This window comes from Ictidomys tridecemlineatus, chromosome 2 (assembly GCF_052094955.1).
Source record: "Ictidomys tridecemlineatus isolate mIctTri1 chromosome 2, mIctTri1.hap1, whole genome shotgun sequence".
Lineage (NCBI taxonomy): Eukaryota > Metazoa > Chordata > Mammalia > Rodentia > Sciuridae > Ictidomys > Ictidomys tridecemlineatus.
The window spans coordinates 213,312,944-213,334,270 of record NC_135478.1 but is presented as its reverse complement, the minus strand read 5'-3'; the positions used below and the strand labels follow the sequence as shown (position 1 = coordinate 213,334,270).

Sequence of the window (21,327 nt, the reverse complement as noted above, 5' to 3'; positions counted from 1 at the left end):
GTTGGTGGGGTGGGGGATTTGGGGTGCTTATTAAGAGGGAAATAATAAAATAGAAATTTTGGTCATGGGGTAAAGGGGGAAGAGGGGGAGTTGAGTTTATTATTAGGCACTCTGATAATTAGGTAATGACTTACAATCAAATACTTTTTAAGATATTCCAATTTAATCGAGCATCTTTTTAATATTGCTATTAACAGATATAAGAATACACTTGTAGATTACATCTATTTTTGAGAGAACATAATTTCTCTCAAACATAACATAGTATCTGTAAATATTAATTTTTAAATTTGAATTTCAGACTGTTGTGTAACCTTGACGTTTTAAGAAAGTAAATGCTAAACCAAAAATATTTTATTCATCTGTTATAGTCTACTTAAAATCAGATAAAGTTCAGGTATGATTGCTTTTAAATGAGCTAGTTTAGAATTTTTATAAAACTGCTACTACTGCTACTAGTACTATTAGTACTTGTCATTATTATTAACAACAGTAGTGGTAAACACCTTTAGCATTCCCTAGGCAGGTTGCTAGAGAATATTCTTTCTTTTTTTCTTTTCTTTTTTAAAGTATCCTTAAAACAATTTGAAACTAATAACAGTGGTTTGGGATGTTTTTCCTTCAGGGTCCAAGTGCCAGTGCTTATGTAACCTATATCCGGTCAGAAGATGCTCTCAGAGCTATACAGTGTGTCAATAATGTGGTGGTAGATGGCCGAACACTTAAGGTAATATGATCCTCTTGATTTTTTTTTTCTTTCTTTTTAAGAGCGAGGAATAAAATGTAGTAAGTAGAGAGAGCCCAACACATACATACTAAAGGTGAAGGAAGTTTATTTGAAGATTGCTTGTTAGGTACCCATAGCAATCTGTGATAGCTGATTTGTTCATTGGTAACTTCCATAGGGTCCTGTTTACAAGGTAGGAATCAGCATGTTCATCATTACAGGATAATCTTTTTAAAATCTTCCATATTTTGCATTTTTTTAAAATTTTGTAAAAATGGAACTATTATTCTTACCAGAAATATAGTGTTCAGGTTTGTTGTCATTAAGTGCCTGAACCTTGGTTCAAATTTAAGAAACAGATCCTACCAAGCACTGTGATGTGTAAAGAGAAGAAGAATTAGACAAAGGAATTTGCCTCTGTGCTTAACTACTCCTAACATGAAACAGAATTTTATCTTATCTATTCTCCTGATGTCTAGGGAAGCACCTTTGGTGTTCATGTTCTAGTAGCCATAGACTGAGACGTTTTCTTTAGTTGTTCCAAATGAGCATTATCTATAATAAATCCTACTAGTAATAGTCTTTGTATTCTTGGCCATACTTATTGTTTTATCTTATCTGTGCCCATTTTAGGTGAACACTAAACATGGAAATTCTCATTGGGATGTCAGTTCACATTTTGAGTCCTCTTTCTCCCTCCCCTCTTCTTCCTGCAGGCATCTCTAGGTACAACAAAATACTGCAGTTACTTCTTAAAGAATATGCAGTGTCCAAAACCTGATTGCATGTATCTACATGAATTGGGAGATGAGGCAGCAAGCTTCACAAAAGAGGAAATGCAGGTAGTAAAGTCATATGAATTATCAACTTTGCACAAAGGGAGTACATTTTCTTTAATAAAAGTTAAAATTGCATAAGCAAAATCTAGGGAGTTGATGAAAACTGGTATTGCTTTAAAGTAGCACTTTCCAAACAAAGTGTTCTATGAAGTGTCAGTTCTACAGATATTGTTACAATAAAAATGGGTCTATGGTCAACTACATTTGAAAATGAGATTAATGAAGATGAACAGGTTTCTTTGTTTCAGGACCAGAGTTTTTACTATGCTAATAAAAATGGATATGTACATTTAAACAACCAGCACTCAGTTGACCAAAGGAAACAGTTTGTGAAATGCTACACTAAGGGGAATGTCAGCAAAATGAAAACCAAGTGGGAAATTGTAATTATTGGTTTTTGGCCCAATCTCTATTCAGAATAAGCTAGAAAATAATATTCTGTCTACTGATATTAATAAAGCAACATTTTTATAAATTGATTCTCCAATGTGTCCACAAAGTCGCTATCCTGTACAGGATGAATTGAAGGCTTAATATCCTATGTTCTTTTCACATTTCCTCTTCTCCTGTCTCCTTTCAATTTGTAGTATAAACATGCTTTTACAAGTAAAAATGTTGACCATATGGCCTATTAAATGAGGATTATACCAAAGCACAATGCTGCACTTCCCTATTATAGATGAGGACTTCAGATTGTTGCTGTGGACTTTTGCAGGAATACTTCTCTTTTAGAAGGTGGGGGGCATTCATTGCTACCTTTCATTCTCCAGGTCAAACTAGAGAAAGTCTGGTAGGGCCTCCTTTAAGAGCAGATTGTTAAATAAAATGAAGTATTTTTACCCTTTTTGACTTGGAGTTAATACAGATTAAATCCCATTATAATAAATACATTGGAGTTGCTCGACAGTATGGTCTTTATGATTCAAAACAGTGTGAAAGTAAGGTCCATCTGTATTTAATGGGAATGGAAGAGGGACTTACTGCTTAATTACTTGATAAATGTTTTTTTGGATAAAACTTTTTATAATAAAATCTAGATAGATCCTTTTCAAACTGAATTTTAATGAGTGGAGAGCATACTTTACTCATATATTGTTATAATGAAAATTTCTATCAAAGAATTTCTAAGCCCCAGGTGATCTCATTTAAAGTATAGCTGAATAATAAAGCAAAATATATAGACAATTGGTTGAAATGTATTTGTAATGGGATTTAAGATGTCTATAGGAACTGCCCCCATAGAGTCATTTGAGTATCAGATTGAACACTTTGTGGCTAATGAAAGCCATAGTACCTCCTGAAATTTTCAAGGCTTCTCATGTTTTAAAGATGTAAAATCCACATCTAACTGTATTTTTTTCATAACTTAAAATTGACTTCACAGTGCTGTCCTGAACTCATCCTGCTCTTTACCTGAATTTGAAAATTACTTTGAAAGGGATTTTCAGTATTGAGTTGTTGTTAAAACACTTTCCAGGGCCTGGGGTTATATAGCTCAGTTGGTAGAATGATTGCACTGGGTTCAATCCTCAAAACCAAAAAAAAAAAAAAAAAAAAAAAAAAACAAAAAACCCACTTTCCAGTGTAGAAAGAGAATTTGAAAAATTAAATCATAAAAAACAAAAATTTTCCTTGTTACTGTATAACTCAAAATTTAGAATGAATTTTTAGATCCAGTTGAAAAAAGCAAGTGACCTCAGAACAGGGAACGATGCATTGTGCAGTGTACATGATACAATTGTGCTAAAATTTGCCTTCACTGAATGTTTTGCTTTTGTTTTGATCTGCTCCATTTTGATTTTGCCATAACTTCTATTTAAATCATAATTTTAAAATATTTGATATCCCTAAAGGTAAGTAAAAATATTTCAGACATGATACACATGTAAAATATTACTCAAAGTAGTTTCAATATAATTTATTTTTGTGTAGCTTTCACAATGAGTCTTGGTTTGATTTTTTTCCATTACATTTGTGATATTGTCTTCTGATGTATAGCTCCACAACTATAGTAAATACCTCGTTTTCTTGTTGTGTGTAGAGAAGATGTCAGCAAACCTTTTTCATAAATATTTTAGGATTTTTGGGCTATGTGGTCTCTGTCATAACTACTCAACCATCTGTTTTAACATTCCACTTGACTGTGTCCCAGTAAAATTTTATTTACAAAAACAAGTGACGGGTTGTAAATGCTAACTCTTGGTCTAGAGTTTAAAATCACATTAATTTTTAGTTTACTCTTGATGGAGGAAAGAGAGTAAAAACAAACTAATGAAAAGTTTACTTAGTGCCAAGGTAATGAAGAATATTAAAAAAATCTGTATGTGAATTATTTATATTGTTAATCTCTAGAAGATTGATTGATAAATTTGGATTGTCAGTAAACTGAATATTGACCTGTTAGAAGACTTAATTATATGGAAGCTTTAGAAGTAGGTTTAAAATGGACCTTCTAGTGTCCTGAGCTGGTGAAATTGTTCTCTTCATAATATACTTTTCTGTACAATAAAGGGGTTGATGAAATGCTTTTATATATCATAGAATTTTAATTGTAATAACTTTTGTTGGTCTAAAATTTTTTAACATCATCCTTATAGGTTTCTCTGAATCCATGAACAAACTTTGTATGTTTTAAGATATCTTTAATAATTCAGAAGTTAACTCCATATTTGATATCTGCCATTTTGTGAATCCTACTGCAGTTGTAATTTCTTCTTTTATTAGGCGGGTAAACACCAAGAATATGAACAGAAACTACTTCAAGAATTATATAAATTAAATCCCAATTTTCTTCAATTATCTACGGGTTCAGTTGATAAAAATAAGAACAAAGTGACACCACTGCAGAGGTATGATACGTAAGTACTGATATTAACATAGTTAGACATCTTATCCTCATATCTGTCAATCTTCTCTTCATTATACATCTTTTTAAGGCAAAACCTTTGACAACGTCTGTCATTTATGCACTATTGTTTAGCTGTATGAGAACTATTGAATTACAGTTTCTGGGCTCAAAATATTTTTTTGCTACCACTGCCTGGTAGCATTTCAGATAAGCCCCTTGATGATTAGACTCATCTCAGTCCATTGAACACCTTTCTTATTCCAGAGGAAATTAAGGGGCGTTGGGTGTGATAACACTCTTCTCATCTAATTGAAATTTCTCCCTGATACAATGAGGGAGAAAAATATTGTAAAAGGGAGCCTGGGAGTTTTTGGAAGGATTATGTGTTGGGGGGACACATTTAATCCCAGGAATCACTGAAATCTTGTATCCTGTGAACGAGGGTACTCATTCGGGGAAACAAATTGTCTTCTATCCTACATGCCTAACATGGTTTGGGGTGGGTGATATTGTGTCAGTGTTTAAACCAATGTATGTATTCTTCAGTATTGAGTCTCATTCTGATATGTAATCTTCATCTCTTGGATTATATCTGGTTTTGACCTGTCAGAAAATCATAGTGATTGGAGATTTTTACCCTATTTCTGGATGTTCTTAAGCTTTATGTGTTAGGATCTTTGTTCTATTTTTTTATACCACAGTCAAATTTAAATGATAGTTTTTAATTTAAGTTTTAAGGTTTGGATATTCAGTGTCTATTTAGTTTTTAAAAAGGTCAGAGTCATTTTTTTCCTGCAGGTACTGGGAATTGAACCCAGGGGCACTTAACCACTGAGTTATATCCCCAGCTGTTTAAAAAATTTTTAGACAGGGTCTCAAAGTTGCCCAGATAGTCCTTGAACTTTCAATCCTCTTGCATCAAGAGGCAAATAGCTAGGGTTTACTCCCACATAGCTAGGATTACAGATGTGTACCACTGTGCGGGGCTGAAAGAGCTATTTTCAGATGTAACCAGTAATAACTGCATGGATTGTTGTTAGAATCCATTTCTTCACAAAGATATTTGTATAAGTTGTTTAAATTTTGAAGTCCCTATTTATTCGGTTTGATAGTGGAGATTATTTAAATATTAAAGACTATTTAAATACTTATTACTTAAACACATGTGTGTATATATTTATATTTATACATACTTCCAAGCAAAATAAAGTTGCTGTATAATAAACTGCTTGAGATTTGCTTATATAAAAGCTAGGAATAAAAGCAACGTCCAAACAGAAATCTTCCTGGGTTAACATAACAAACCTTAACCCTTTGATCATTTGTACCTGCCCTTTTTCAACCCTGTGTGTTCATGATGAACCGTGTCCTCTTTCTTATGTTATTGATTGTTGCTTTTATAGTTCTTGGTATAAGGATGAGTCTATTGTAGCAAACATTTATTTCAGATGCATTCAGTATTTATATGCATCATCGTTCTCATTAAAAATGTTGTTATTCTAGTTAAAGTCATATTCTGGGTTTATAGCCCTTAGAGACTTCAGAGTATTACTTGAAAATTTAGATTATCTCTTTGATATAACATTTGCTATTTTCTGAATATAAAAGTAATATTTTTATTGAAGGAAATGTGAAAAATTTATGAAAGTATACTGAAGAAAATAAGTATTGTATGTGGTCCCAGTCCTCAAGGGTTCTCACTGAAAATGATTTTTGTATTTTCCTTGTAGTATGTATTTCCTTGTGGTCTTTTTCTCCCTATGAATGTATATATACCATTATACACAAAATAACTGTTACATCTGAAAACTCAGTACGCATTATTATAAATATTTCCCCATGTCTTGAAAACATATTTTTTTCTGGCTGCATGATACTTCATTTGGTATAAATATTTGAAATGTATTAAGTCAACCTCCTGTGTTTCTGTGTTATGTTACTTTCACTTTGGTGATATTATTTATAACACTGTACTGAACATCTTTTCATGTAAATGTTTTAGTTACAGTTTTGATTGTTCTAAAAAGTAGAACTACTGATCACAGAATCTAAGAATATACCTATTTCCTTGAGTTTGGTTTTTTCCTTCAACATATTTATCAGTTTGATAAACAACTAAAAAGATTAATTTGTATTATCTGTATTAAAATTAATTTTAATTTGTATTTGATGAATAGAGTAAAACTTTTTATACATTGTGAATTTGTTTCTCATGTTTTATTTGTGTATTTGTTTTTATGTGAATTACAGGGATGTGACTTTTTTCAATTAGTTGATTTGTGTTTCAGAATGAATTAAATTTATAATTTGAGGAGAATTTATATTCTGCAACATTGATTACTTCCAATTATTATCATGGCATATCTCAAATCTCTGAGCACTGAGATGCACACCTGTAATCCCAATGACTCAGGAGGTTGAGGCAGGAGGATCACAAGTTAAGGCCAGCCTTAGCAGTTTGGTGAGGCCCTTATTTTGAGAATCTGTCTCAAAATAATAAAATTAAAAGGACTAGGATGTAGCTCAGTGATAAAGTACCTCTGGGTTTAATCCCCATTATCAAAATCATCATCATCTTATTTTTGTTTTTTTTTTTGGGGGGGGTTGCTTCTCAGGAAACATTTTTTTTTTTTTAAATCTCTTTTCCTGATTTATCATTTTGGATCTTCCATGTCTTCTAACTGTTGGAAGATTCTTAAGCAAAAATTGGAGAACAGTGTTAGCCTATGGAGCTAGCAGGCATTCTTGTCTCATTTTTACTTTTAAGGGGATATTTCTAGTGTTTTATTTGCTCTTGCATGATTTTGATCATTTGAAATAGTTTTTAATTGCAATATTAAAGTACATTGATATTCCTGATTTATTGAGTTTTTTTTCATTAGGTTGGAAATGAATATTGGGATTATCAAAAGATCCTTTTGGCATTTATGTACTTATTTTTTCATCATTCAGAAGTTTTTAATAAACAACTTTATTGTAAAAATTTTTTTGAAAATGTAACTTTGTAAAACATTGAAAAAATCTACTTTAACAAAGATATGCTCTTTTTTGGCATTTATAACAAGTAGTTAGCTTTTACATATTTTTGTGATGAATTATTAATTTACTAATGTTTTATCGACTTTGCCTTCAATGTGAGGTATAGTTAGGTGATATACAGAGTACATTCATAATTGTTTTGGTGATAAGAGATGACTTTGGTAACAGGAGCCAAAGTCGCAGGGGGTGGAGAGATAAAGAGAAAATTTTTTTTTGGGGGGGGGCGTTATGGGGAGTACTGAGGATTGAATCCAGTGCTTCACCCATGCTAGGCAGGGGCTGTACCACTGAGCTATATTCTTAGCCTGAAAAGGGGGAAATTTAACACAAATGAACTCATTTAATATAACTTCCCCAAACCAGTACTGCTGGAACCAAAATAAATTATGACATAGGTATTTTTGCTTTGCACATAGTTTATGATAAGGAAGTTTTTTTCTGTTGTTTTTTGTTTTCTTTCTTTCTTTTTTGGGGGGATGTGTGTGTGTGTGGGGGGGGATTGAACTTGGTGTACCACTGAGCTATATATCCCCAGCCCTTTTTGAACTTTTTATATTGAGGCAGTGTCTCACTAAGTTGCGGAGGCCTCAAAATTGAGTATCCTTCTACCTATTCCTCTCAAATAGCTGGGGTTACACGTCCAGCAGGTAGGCCCAGCAGGAAGGGTTTTTGTTTAGTTAGTTTTTGTTTTCATGTACTTATCCAAAACTTATTAAGTCACATTTGATGGCAAGGTCTAATAGCTTTCTTTCTTACCATGACAATCCCTGAAAGAGTAAGCCTTTAGCTGTATATCCAGGGACCATGTCATACTGAGGGTCTGCTTTGCTTTGGTTTCCTCTTGCATCTTATTGCCATCCAGGGTAAGTGTAAAAAACCAGTAGGTGGTAGGGATGAATTCATAGATAAGGTTTCTTCTTTGCATGGGGAAGACTTCCCAAGTTAGAGTGATGCATATTGTAATTCTTGCTTTGGTCCTACCCAAGAGGTAGGATTCCCCCCCACCCTTTAAGGTAAGTTGAGAATTAAACTTTCTGGGAATAAAGAAATTCAAACAATTCTATTTTCTTATTTTTCAGTATTCCTAGATAGCAAGTAGCAGTTTTCCAAGAATTTCAGAAAAGCAAAGCCTGTGACTTCATAGATTGAGACACTAAACTTAAAATGTAATTTTAATTAAGTCAGAATACAGATCTTACAAATACTTGTACCATAGCTACTAATCTTCACTGTACCCTGACATGGTCCCTGGATATACATATATTAGTTTGTGAATTTCTCTGTAATATCGTATTCCTATCTCATTTAACAAGCAAAACATTTTAAAAAAAGGAATTTAAAAAAACTTTTTTTAGAGTGGAAAGTAAAAAGCTTTATTAAAGGATAATGGAAAAGACTTCCCCCTGAGGAAGGAGAGGACCCAAAAGGCGGAATCCCCTTCCCTCAATTATTATGAATTTGAGAGCATATCAGTTTGATTGAATTTTGAGATATTGAATACACTATTTTTCTATGTTACTAAATTGCTTTGAAATGATGACTAGCTGAGTGTGGTGGTACATGCCTCTAATCTCAGCAGCTCAGGAGGCTGATGCAGGAGGATTGCAAGTTCAAAGCCAACCTCAACAAATTAGTGAGGCCCTAAGCAACTTAGCGAGAGCCTGTCTCAAAATAAAAAAGGGATAGGGATGTGGCTTAGTGATTAAGCACCCCTGGGTTCAATCCTGTTACCAAGGGGGAGAAAAAAGAAAAGAAGTGATGACTGTAAGTGATGAGGATGGGCAAAAGAGGAATTTGTGCAGTAGTGATGTGGGAGGACTAGATATTTTATTTTGAAGCTTGGGCTTTGAAATACCTTTAGATTGAGGTACTGCAAAAGGAATAGTAGTAAATATTAGCTAGGTGAGCTTTTGTGCCCACACTAGTGAGCAAGTCTAGTTGTCAGACTCCTTGAGAATGCAGATCATTCAACATAAATGGTTGTGATTTGATATTATAACACAAACATGCCACCATTGAGGAAACAGAGATATTAGGTTGAACAAAAACTTGGGGTCTTTTGTGTTTATTTAATCTGCTCAATAGTCCTATGATAGGTATGTTATTATTAAAGATAAATGTCAGAGAATTTGAATGATTTATCAGTTTCCTACACAAATAAGTTGTAACAACCAGATTCTGAACCAAATCTGTCTCTTTTTTAAAGCCCAAGTTGATTTCCCTGCTCTGTCATAGTTTAAGAGCTGAAATTCTTAAGAGGAAACTGTTAGAAAAAATCCTTAATGTCTATCAAATTAATTCAGCTAAATGAACCTGTGTCATACTGTATGTAGTTTGACTATGAAGATTTCTGGTGCTTGAGACTTCTTACCTCAGGGCAATACTGTGGATGAACTATAACTTCCAAGGAGTTGATGGTATTTTAATCAGAATAAGATTGGTGGCAGTAGTGGATTAGCTAGCGAAATATTAAAAGGAAGACTTCTGTGGGAATTTATCACTTATAATTACATTGAGGACAGGTACATCATTTTTATAATATGGCTATCTCCATATTGAAAATGAAGTATGATCTCTGAAAGTATATTTAAAATACCGCATTAATTCAGGAGAATGGAAGTGGTCACTGCATGGCTTCTTCACTCTGTATTCCCTGGCATTATTTAGTAAAGTCCCAAGATCTAGAAAAGCTTTAGTATGTAGACTTGTAGGAAATAGTCTCAGGCAGAGCTTGTGAAATCATGGATAGGCTTCGAGTTATCTGTGAACCCTGAAATTTTTGTAAAATTTTGCATGTGTTCACATTTTTCTTGAGAGAGGGTCCATGAACTGTAAATAGTTGTATACATATAAATCAGTTCTTGGTGTAGATGGGTTAGAGGTGAATTTAGGAGTGGTGTAGTGACTCTCAAAGTGTAGAGTGGTGTCATGAGAGGTAGCCTACATTTGGTAAAATGGATCTCCAAAAAGGCATTTCCTATTTTATTATGGATAATTGATTTGCAGTTCCCCACTTTTAATTTTGTATAAAACTAAGGACTGTTTACTAGTAAATTAAATGGGTGAGTTAAGGTTTGCTGAAATTTGATATTTACATTAAAATGAGTGACTTACTAGATTTTTTTTTTAAGTTATGTCTCAAAATCTTTCAAACTTTTCTTCCCATGCTGTGTTTGGATTTATACACAATTCCTGCACATGTGCATATATAGTAGAAAACTGTTAAGTGATCTGGGGGATCTTACTCCACCTAAGAAAAATAGAATAGTTCTACAGGATTTGTTCCAGATAGGGCTGGTTTGAGTGGGGCTGGAGAAGAGAGGTTACAGATAGGGTTCTTTGTGCCTTTGTTTCCTAGAAGAGAAGAAAAGGCACATCAATCGAGCAATTGTATGTTTAAACTCAACTTGAATGTATAATATCTTTTTAAAATTTAAAATTAAATTTTATTACTGAAATACAAAATTAGAATAAATTAATGGTTACTTGCTCTTTTTCAAGGGTTGCCACGTGCTTAGGTGGTAGATATCCATCTTCCAAGTTTAATATTAAAAATAATTAATTCTGTACCTACTAATAATCACCCATTTATTTTCTTTTGAATTAAGTAAGTTTGGGGTTATGAGAAAATTCCAATTAAAATAATACTTGCCCAACTATGACCTTCCAGGATTATTGAGGCATCCTCCCCCACCCCCACCAATAGCTAATTGTGCCACTTGAGATGTTCATATTTTAGTAACAAAATGGTACTCTAAATGTTTAGCCTATCAAATAAAATGTATTCTGTGAAGGCAAGTTTTACCTGTTGATGACATAAATATATCCTTTGTGGTAGTAAATGTTTAAGTATATCTGAAGAGTTATTTAAGATTCTTGTGAACATAACAAATTAAAATGAGTTCCTCTAAATGAGTATGGGGATTTAGGAGCAAAGTGAATACCTACTTGAATTTGTGGTAACATGGCAGTGAAATTTGGAATGCCCATTATATTGATACCTATCTTTATGTAAATTTTACCTTACCTTAAAAAATCTAACTAAAAACTAATACTATCACCATTACTACTTTTATCTCTTAAATTTGATAAACAGAGAAACTAGACCTTCTCAACGTGTTTTCTACTTCATCTTTGGTCCCCAAAAGTCAATTTTTCTTAGATTCTTCGACTGTAATTTTTTTACTTTAAAAAGCATCCAGGAGACTACACTGAAAGTAACTTGGTTGGCAGCACCATTAAGGAAGTGAAATTCAAGCACTGCATTTGGGGCAAGTTAGTAGAGAGCAAAACTTGGCTGGGCAAATTGGCGCATGTTTGTAATCCCAGCGAGACTTGAGAGGTTGAGGCAGGAGAATCACAGGTTAGAGCCCAGCCTCAGCAATTTAAGGAGACCATGTTTCAAAATAAAAAGGGATGGGGATGTAGCTCCCTGAGTGGTAGAGCGTCCCTGAGTTCCATATCTAGTACTGCAAAAAGATTAAAAAAAAAAAAAATGCAAAACTTGGCTGAGGATCTCAAGATCCCAGCTGAGGCCCAGCTATGTCGCTGCCTCTTTGCAGATGGTTTTGAATTTTGGCTTCTTTATCTGTAAAACAAAATATTTAAATTTGATTTTAATGATTCCTTCTAGCTGTGAAATCTAATAATTTGAGAGACTTTGAGGAGACATGATGCCTTTTCACTGCGTTCCTCTTCGCTTCCTCTATTGCATCAGATGCCAGGTGTTTCAATTTAGACTAATTGAATCAGAATCTCCAGAGATGAAGACTGGATATATACCTTATACTTTCAATAAATAAATAAGTAAATAAATAAATAAATAAATATAAACATATCTACATAGGCTTATATATTTATTTTTTGAAGCGCTCCCTTGAATTTGATTTCAACTGTTTGCATTAATTTAAAAATATTTCTAAGAAATCTGTGATCTCACCATAGATTTCAGAACTATTTAGGACTAGAACTTTAAAAAAGAAGTTAGCGTGAGTGTAAAATATGTTTTCAGAGTTTTATCTACAAAGATTTACTCACAAATTGCCTTTTGGAAATAATAATCTCGATAATCTTATGAGATGGTTTTATTGGTACTTCTCAGTACCACTTGAATCCAATACTTTTCAATCAGCTGTGTTAGTTGTGGGAATTCATTGCTTTGATTTTTTTCTTAGCATTATAACTGTCATATTTGAGTGAACCATAGGAATATGTCTTCCAGCTCTTAGCCTTTTCAAATATGGTTGTAAACCTCTGCTTTTGCTTCTCATTCTTTGGTCTAATTCAGCTTATATTATCTGTTTTTCTTTGCTTTTGAGAACCAAATTGATATCCTTAACTTTTCAAACACCTTTCTAGCTTTTTCTCTCATTAGGCAACTCCATGCTCTCTGGTGTACAAATGGTTGGGAGGTGGTTGTTCGTATTTTTTTTTTTTTGTGGTGGAGGTTGAAGCCAGGACTTCATGCGTGCTATGCAAGTGCTCTACGACTGAGCCACATCTCTAGTCTCCACATATAGTTCAAAAATCTTTCCATGGAAAATGGAGTGAACAACCAAACTTTTGCTTCAAAATGTAAGCTTTTTTTCTCTTTTGGTGTAGCAAAAAGAGATTGATTTAAGAAAGCTTATGAAGTTTTTTGTTTGTGTGGTTTTAAATTTTAAAACCTATATTGCAATTTATCTTGGTACAATTAAGCTTCTTAAATCTGATATGATAGGAACCTGGCAGTTCTCTACCATAAAATAGGTCTTCTTCCTAGTAAACACAATATTACTAAACTTTGTTTTCCTTTCCTTTTTTTTCTTTCTTTTTTAAGCATTTGCCTTCTAGGCATGATAATGGTGGTTGAATGTTGAAAGTAAAACAAATTTGTTAAAATGACCATAGCTTGAGCAGACTGGGCTTGATGAGAAGGGAAGTTCTATATCTGATGCCAGTAAAGTCATGTTAGTAGTAGGCACATGATATAATTTATGTCCAGCCATTAGAGATCCAAGGAGTTCATATTTTTAGGAATTTGTAAATATCCTTTTCATTTTATTGGGGTTATGCATGTTTTATAGGGACTTTCCCATGGTTTCTTGTCTGCACTTTAGGTGCAACTATCATTGATTTTTATTTTTGTTTTCCAACAGCCCACATATAAAATAATTTCTAGTTATGTATCTATTTTTAATTTTTTATTTTATTATTCCTTAAATCTATTAATTATTAAATAAGTTGAGGAGGATATAATAAAACTAAGTGGAATATAAGCTTACTAAAATACCTATTTTTTAAAATAATGTTTTTTAATTGTGGATGGACACAACATCTTTATTTTATTTATGTATTTTATGTGGTGATGAGGATTGAACCCAGTGCCTCACATGTGCTAGGCAAGTGCTCTACCACTGGGCCACAACCACAGCCCAAATACCAATTTTTCAGCTGTTTTTGAATTCATGATTCTAATTTAGAAATGCTTAAGTATTTCCTGAGGAAGCATAAAGGTGTCATAAAGTCACACTTATGAAAATGCAATTGGGATGGTGGACAAGATGATATAAATTATTTGAATTTGTTGTTAATCCAGAAAGATTTATTGACCTGAATGTTAGTAAGACTGACTCCCTTACAATGAAAATTTTATTTAGTTCTATTTAATGATTGTGGCTGGGAGGATGAACCAAGATCCAGACACTGAAGTTCTTCTCTTGTAATATCTTGCTTTCATCTTTTTGTTACTACCTCTTCCTCTCAACTTGAAACACTTAGCCCCATATTGTAAGAATAGGGCAACTTTATCTTAGATCACTTCTGTTATGTTGCATACCGTTCTTTATGTCACACAAATTAGCTTTTCATAAACATTGCTTGCTTAGGTCATTTCTGTGCTCAGAAATTTCCACTGTTATTTACACTGTCCTATTTGTTAGTTAATTACCTGACTCCCAACTCTGCAGCCTTTCGACTCTTGACACCTGTGCTGTTGCTACCTTACTGTTTGCTTGCTTTTCTTTCTTCTAAGGTGTAAGCCTTTTTAAGGACTTAAACAATTCATGATAGCTGCCCCTGGCAGATAGTCTGTTTGCCAGAATCAAGAGCATCTAGCAGTGTTTCTGCAGAAGATATACTTGGAATTCAGATTGGGTATTAGCCCTTGCTCAGTTTTGTTTAGAGCAATTAAGTATGGTACCAGTAAGTTATCTCTTTGCCAGGTGACTTTTTTATATTTTCAGGAATTAAAATAATTTTGAGAAATTTGCTATCTTAACTTTTTTCCCTGCATATCCATTTGGGTAATATTACTTTTGTTCATGTGCTAAGTTAAATAAAGTTAGTTATGGAAGTGATGTCACTAAGTCAGTGTTGCAGTGTGTGTAGAAATTTTATCTAGCCTTTAATCAGAGGAGTTAAAATGGACTTGAAGTTAGTAATTTCTGTTTTTACCATGATTCTATGGTTTTTTGTATGAAAATAAAACAATGTTTGTTTTGAGTCAGTTTAAATAAAAGTGTGTTTCATTTGTCTCTTTTTTGTGTGTATGCATGTAAACATATGCCTATTATAAGGATAGGATTAGTATCTAGAAGTCTTCAATGAAATTTTTGGCTCTTAAGAACCTGTTGAGAACGTTCAATGACTTTTATGCCCTTGTGTCATATACCAAGAAAAATGGGTCAGTTTATCACAGGCACAGAACTAAGTGATGGAATATATATACATATACATATATATATACACACACACACTCATATATATATATATATACATACACACATGTATATATATATATATATATATATATATATATATATATACACATATATATTTTGATTATAGATGGACACAATACTTTTATTTATTTTTATGTGGTGCTGAGGATCAAACCCAGTGCCTCACACATGATAGGCATGTGCTCTACCACTGAACTCCCAGCCCCTTGACCTGTGAATTAAAGAAGTATATGATTTAAGTACTCCCCCTTGCCCCACAAGCTGTTTTTTCTAGAGTCTGATTAGAATGTTAGTTATTCACGGGATAATGATCAAAGAAGGGTAGTGTACTTCTTTGTGCTCTCATTATATAACCTAATGTCTTACATCACATTGCCTCAAATAAACATTCATTAAGATGGTAAATGTCTATTTTTCTGGCTTTGGGGAAGTTTGTTTTTATTGTGGCAGAATGACTTTACTCTTGATTTTATTTGATTTGTTTTCTTTTTACAGCCCCATTGATAAACCTTCAGATTCTCTCAGTATAGGGAATGGTGATAATTCCCAGCAGGTAAGATTTGGATAAAGTATCACTTTATCTGCCATACCCTGAAAACAAGGTATTCTGTGCAAGCAAAGTTTCTAAATAGTGAAAAATATTTTAAATACTGACAATTTAAATTAAATACCTTTGATGGACAGCATTGTTGAGTGTGTTATTAGTAGCCTTCTTTTCCTTCACAGAATATATACAGCATAATTTAACCCTTTCATGATGATTTAAAACTATCATTAGGACCATATATAATTGTATTGTATGGTAGAATCTACTTCTGTTATTGGTTTTTTTCACTCTACTCAGATGTTCCCAGGCCAGCATACCTTCTGAATTCTTTTTTTTTTTTTTAATATTTATTCTTAAGTTTTAGGTGGACACAATATCTTTATTTTACATTTATGTGGTGCTGAGGATCCAATCCAATGCCTTGTGCATGCTAGGCGAGCGCTCTACCTCTGAGCCACAACCCCAGCCCCCCCTTCTGAGTTCTTTTAAGAGTTGATTCTCCACTATATTCTTCCTGTCTTTTGCTGTCAGAATTTTCACCCAGCGTTCTTATCCCTTAACATCTTTCCTCCTTTCTTTGCCAAATGATGCTGGCTTTGAAATGGTAAACCAGATGAGCTGTTCAAACTTTCATTCATTGTGAAAACAATTAGAGCATACTTTGTAATATTTTATTGCTTAGGAAACTTGTTTTTCACTACTTACATTTATGTACATTTCTTACACTGGTAAAATAAATGTAATTTTAATTGCTTCAATAGCAATGGCCAGTTTCCCACAATATAGGTGAAAAACCAAGAGGTCTAAAATACAGTGTTTTCTTATAATTCTCACTCACAAATTCCACAAAAGAATTTGAAAAATCTACATATCCCCTTATGTATTCTGGTTGACATTTTTTTTCATAAGACAAAGGATGTATTTTTAAGTAAAAGTGCTACATTGCTCCTTCAATAACTAAGAAGTTTAATGTTTTGACATCCCATTGTAATGTTTTGATCATACATTTTGATACCCCACCATCCGGTTTTTAAAAATATACAAACTCCTCTTTGTCAGAAATTGTACGTCGGGGCTGGGAATGTGGCTCAGGCGGTAGCGTGCTCGCTTGGCATGCGTGCGGCCCGGGTTCGATCCTCAGCACCACATACCAACAAAGATGTTGTGTCCGCCGAGAACTAAGAAATAAATATTAAAAATTCTCTCTCTCTCTCTCTCTCTCTCTCTCTCTCTCTCTCTCTCTCTCTCTCTCTCTCTCTCCTCTCTCACTCTCTCTTAACAAAAAAAAAAAAAAATTGTACGTCATTTCTTTTCCTCTTTGACCTCCTGTTTCTATTGCCATTAGGGTTTTATCTTGATATGATGTATTTTTTTTTAATACACATACCCAAATAAAATATGCATATAAATTTTGAATTGAAATAAAAATGTTTTTTCTGTGAAATCTTTAAATGTCAATTTTTTTCTGAATGTTTATTAAAAGGAATTATTGATTAAAACAATGTGTGGATTTTGATAAAAAAATCATTAAACATAAAAACTGAACTTATTGGAAATTCATTTCTTAGGGAGATGAATTGGGCAATTTTAAATTTAGATTTCATGTATCCTACATGAATATTATCTGTTGGTAAAATGAGACAGGTTTTAGCAATAGTCCTGGTTTTTCATTTTCTTAGGATATAACTGCATCTTGTTTGTGTAATTAAGTAGATAGGAGAAATATTACATTATTATCACTTAAATCTTTGAATTTCTTCTGAATTAGATACCTAAAACACATATAAAGATGTACCATAATTATTTTTTAATGATAGCTTTGGAAACAACTTGATTCAAAATCTTCAGTTTTGTTAAAAGCAAAAAAAAAAAAAAAAGGTGGGGGGAACATCTAATTTTTCAAAAGGTTCTAGTTGTTATAGTCACTTACTCTCTTGTTACCAACTGGAACATTTCTAATAATTTGTCTTTGGTCCCTAGAAAATTTTTATTCTTAAGAAAAATACTGTAATGAAATCCTAGAGAGTGAGAAATATTCTTTGTTTACAAAGTGAGAGGAGTAAGATTGTAAAAGGAAAAAAGATTGGTTTAATCTTTTCAGCTGGATCAGGTTTTTTTTTTTTTTTTAAAAGAATACAGATGCAAGTTAGTGATAAGATTGATTTTCTGACACTCCATGCTTTAATTAAAAAGTCTTTGAGTTCCCTCGTTTGAGATTACAGTTCTAATATATTTAGTTGCAACTCTTTTTAAGTGTGGCTTATTGAAAGTATAAACTTGTATTGATTATTTTCTTTTTTTTTTTTATTTAGATATCTAACAGTGATACGCCTTCACCACCACCTGGTTTATCAAAATCCAATTCAGTCATCCCCATCAGTTCATCCAATCACAGTGCACGGTCCCCATTTGAAGGGGCAGTAACAGAGTCACAGTCATTATTCTCAGACAATTTTCGCCATCCCAACCCTATCCCAAGTGGGCTTCCTCCTTTTCCCAGCTCCCCACAGACATCTAGTGACTGGCCTACAGCACCAGAGCCACAGAGTCTCTTCACATCAGGTATATAACTAAAGTACCTGGACTTGTAACATAAAACCCATTTAGTAAGACATATTCTTAGCCTTTTTCTCTTGTACTTTCCTTTGATAAAAGTGTAAACATTTAAACTGCGTAGGATTAGATGATAAGATAAATTGTTGTATATAACCCACAAGTTTTTGTGTTAAAAGACATTTCTGCAGAAATCAAGGGGTATGTAATTTTTCCAATAAAAAAAGCTTATTTCTCTTGGAATTAGGATTTTTTAAATTAGGTTTGTGCTTTTGTAGTTAAATTTAAGATTCTCCCCTCCCCAACTGATAGTTATTTAGTTGTAAAAATTGTTTTGGCATTTTTTAAATCTATTTTCATTTTTATTTACTATAAATTCTCTTATTGATGCCATAAGTTAGCATTCAAATCAGCACCTATGAAGCAGACAAAAAACCTATAATATTTTTCATTAAAGTGCATTTTTTTTCTTGGAAGTATATAAGACATTTAAAAAATATTTATACTTTGTATTTGATAAATACATTTTAACAAATAAGTTTTACTAATTAAAATCTGTTGTATTTATTACTTTGTTTCATTAAATGATTTATGCTGGTTTTGATTATGAATTGTTGAGTGTAATTTGGATATCAAGTAGTTTGTAACTAATTATTTTACCAAGCTAAAAAGTCATTGATTTTGCACATATTTGCTTTTATCTTACAATACGACATGTTTTTCATAGTTGTGGTTGCTTATTAATTGTGAAAGGGACCAGATGCATATTATATTCATCACTATTTTTCTTCCTAACAGAAACAATCCCAGTATCATCCTCCACAGACTGGCAAGCAGCATTTGGCTTTGGTTCTTCTAAACAACCAGAGGATGACTTGGGGTTTGATCCCTTTGACGTTACTCGAAAAGCCTTAGCAGACCTGATTGAGAAGGAATTGTCCGTCCAAGACCAGCCTTCCCTTTCACCCACATCTCTTCAGAACTCCTCTTCACACACTACAACCGCCAAAGGTCCAGGCTCTGGATTCCTACACCCTGCTGCACCGACAAATGCCAACTCTCTTAATAGTACCTTTTCAGTCTTGCCACAAAGATTCCCTCAATTTCAGCAGCACCGAGCAATTTATAATTCCTTCAGTTTTCCAGGCCAGGCAGCCCGCTATCCTTGGATGGCCTTTCCACGCAATAGCATCATGCACTTGAACCACACAGCAAACCCCACCTCAAATAGTAATTTCTTGGACTTGAATCTCCCGCCACAGCACAACACAGGTCTGGGAGGGATCCCTATAGCAGGTAGGTTCATTTAAAGCCTTTGAAAATTCTTGAATAACTCATGCCTTTACTTTGTTGGGTGGGTAGGGAAGGAACTATTGAATAACAGAGGGTACTTATTGGTCATGAAAATTTCTGTAAAAAAAAGTTAGTCTTTATCATAATCTAAAATATTTTTAATTAGACAGATGCCTTGTAATATTGAGCTTTATAAGGATGGTGGAGTATTATACCAAGTCATTGTTTGGAAGCATTTTACTTAATAGGATAATTATCAAACTTTCATATGCTATATCAATGCAAAAAGAAAAGGAAAACAAATGAACTCTGAAATTATGATGCTGTGAAGTTTAACACCATAGTAAAAAAAAATCTTATTTTATGTTATAAAAGTAAAGTGGTTAAAACCCTTTTTAAAATGATAGTCAATGAGAGCATGAGGGATAAAGCCACTCTAACTGGTAGGGCATTTACTTATTTTGACAGATACACACATACACATATCAAAACTGCGCTATAAATAAAGTATGAGAATATTTGAGAGCTCTGATTATTAATGTTTTGTAACATGTCACAGACATACTTTATATGGAAAAGAAATTGTTCAAGGAGAGAAATTACCCTTTTAGTTTGTCTTGTTTTTATTTCTGGGGGAAAATATTAGGTATATATTTAAGAATACAAGTTTGATACCAGAATACTTCTGGTCTTGTACTGCTACCCTTGAAGGTTTCAGAACTTTTGGGTCTAAGATCCTGTAACATTTTTTAGATGTAGTGTTTTCTGAGGAAGTCATTCTTAATAGTGTTCTCATTTAATTTGGCTTTTGAGATAATGTGTAAAAGAGAGTTTCTTCCTTTCCTTATTCTTTCAAGTAGAATAGAATAATCCTATACTGTGATATATATAATTTATATAATTTATTTTTATCTTGTCATAACCTTTAAGGTGTGGCATGACACAGGTGTTATTATATTAGAATACTTTGACAGTAAGGTATTCGTTCTCTTGTTGTTAGCAAGATAGATAAATGAATATACAGAGGTCCATCTAAATTCTTTGTCTGTATTCCCTTGGAACGTACAACATTTCATGATCTAGACAGAAAGCTAGATCTTAGTTTGTGACTGTGGATAAGTAAAGTGAATTTACATAATTTTAAGAGCACCTGATATAGTGATTTACACATTGATGAGACTTGTGGTATTTGCTCTTTTAATTATGGTAGATAGTAGGTAATCCAGAGTGACATTTTTCAGTCCTCTCCTTCTATGTGATATTCCTTTATGAAACAAGTGTTCAATTTCTGTGCACCTTTTCTTTTCTTCCATTCAAGATAGCACATTAGAATACAATTATGTTTTGTTTTGCTTTGTTTTAATCATTTAGAAAGGTGGCGTTTTAATTATTAGTAGTGAATCTTATAATTGATTATAATATTAGAAATTAAAGTCCCCCTAAATATTTAAAAATAAAGTATTAACCTAATTATAATTAATATTTCAGTTCCTGTTTGATCAAACAATGAGCCAGGCCATGTGGGGATACAAAAGAAGTATAAAATACAAACACTATTTCCAAGTAGTTTTAGAGTATACTTGAAGAGATAAAGTTATGTATGAAAATGGTAACATTGTATGGTGCTGGAATCTGAGAGACATCAATGTACCCTGTAATTGTTGGGGAGATTTAATTGAAGAAATAGGAATTGATTTGTACTACACTATCTTGGATTTGGGTTAGTGGCAGGGGAAGAGAAAGGGCCTTTTATGTTGATG

The 21,327-nt window shown here is 33.0% G+C and overlaps 1 protein-coding gene across 9 annotated transcripts in view; it reads left to right on the top strand.

Annotated features, from left to right (window-relative positions):
• Cnot4 (CCR4-NOT transcription complex subunit 4) overlaps window positions 1-21,327 on the top strand; it is a 153,457-nt gene that overhangs the window by 73,592 nt on the left and 58,538 nt on the right. For 6 of the 9 annotated variants that reach the window (XM_078040575.1, XM_005332399.3, XM_005332396.4 and 3 more), the window contains 6 exons: window positions 626-727; window positions 1,444-1,569; window positions 4,291-4,424; window positions 15,670-15,727; window positions 18,034-18,283; window positions 19,073-19,570. In XM_078040575.1, coding sequence (XP_077896701.1) covers window positions 626-727; window positions 1,444-1,569; window positions 4,291-4,424; window positions 15,670-15,727; window positions 18,034-18,283; window positions 19,073-19,570 — 1,168 coding nt within the window. The remainder of the gene's footprint in view (window positions 1-625; window positions 728-1,443; window positions 1,570-4,290; window positions 4,425-15,669; window positions 15,728-18,033; window positions 18,284-19,072; window positions 19,571-21,327) is intronic. The other 3 variants (XM_005332400.3, XM_005332398.3, XM_005332402.4) reach the window with 1 other exon arrangement.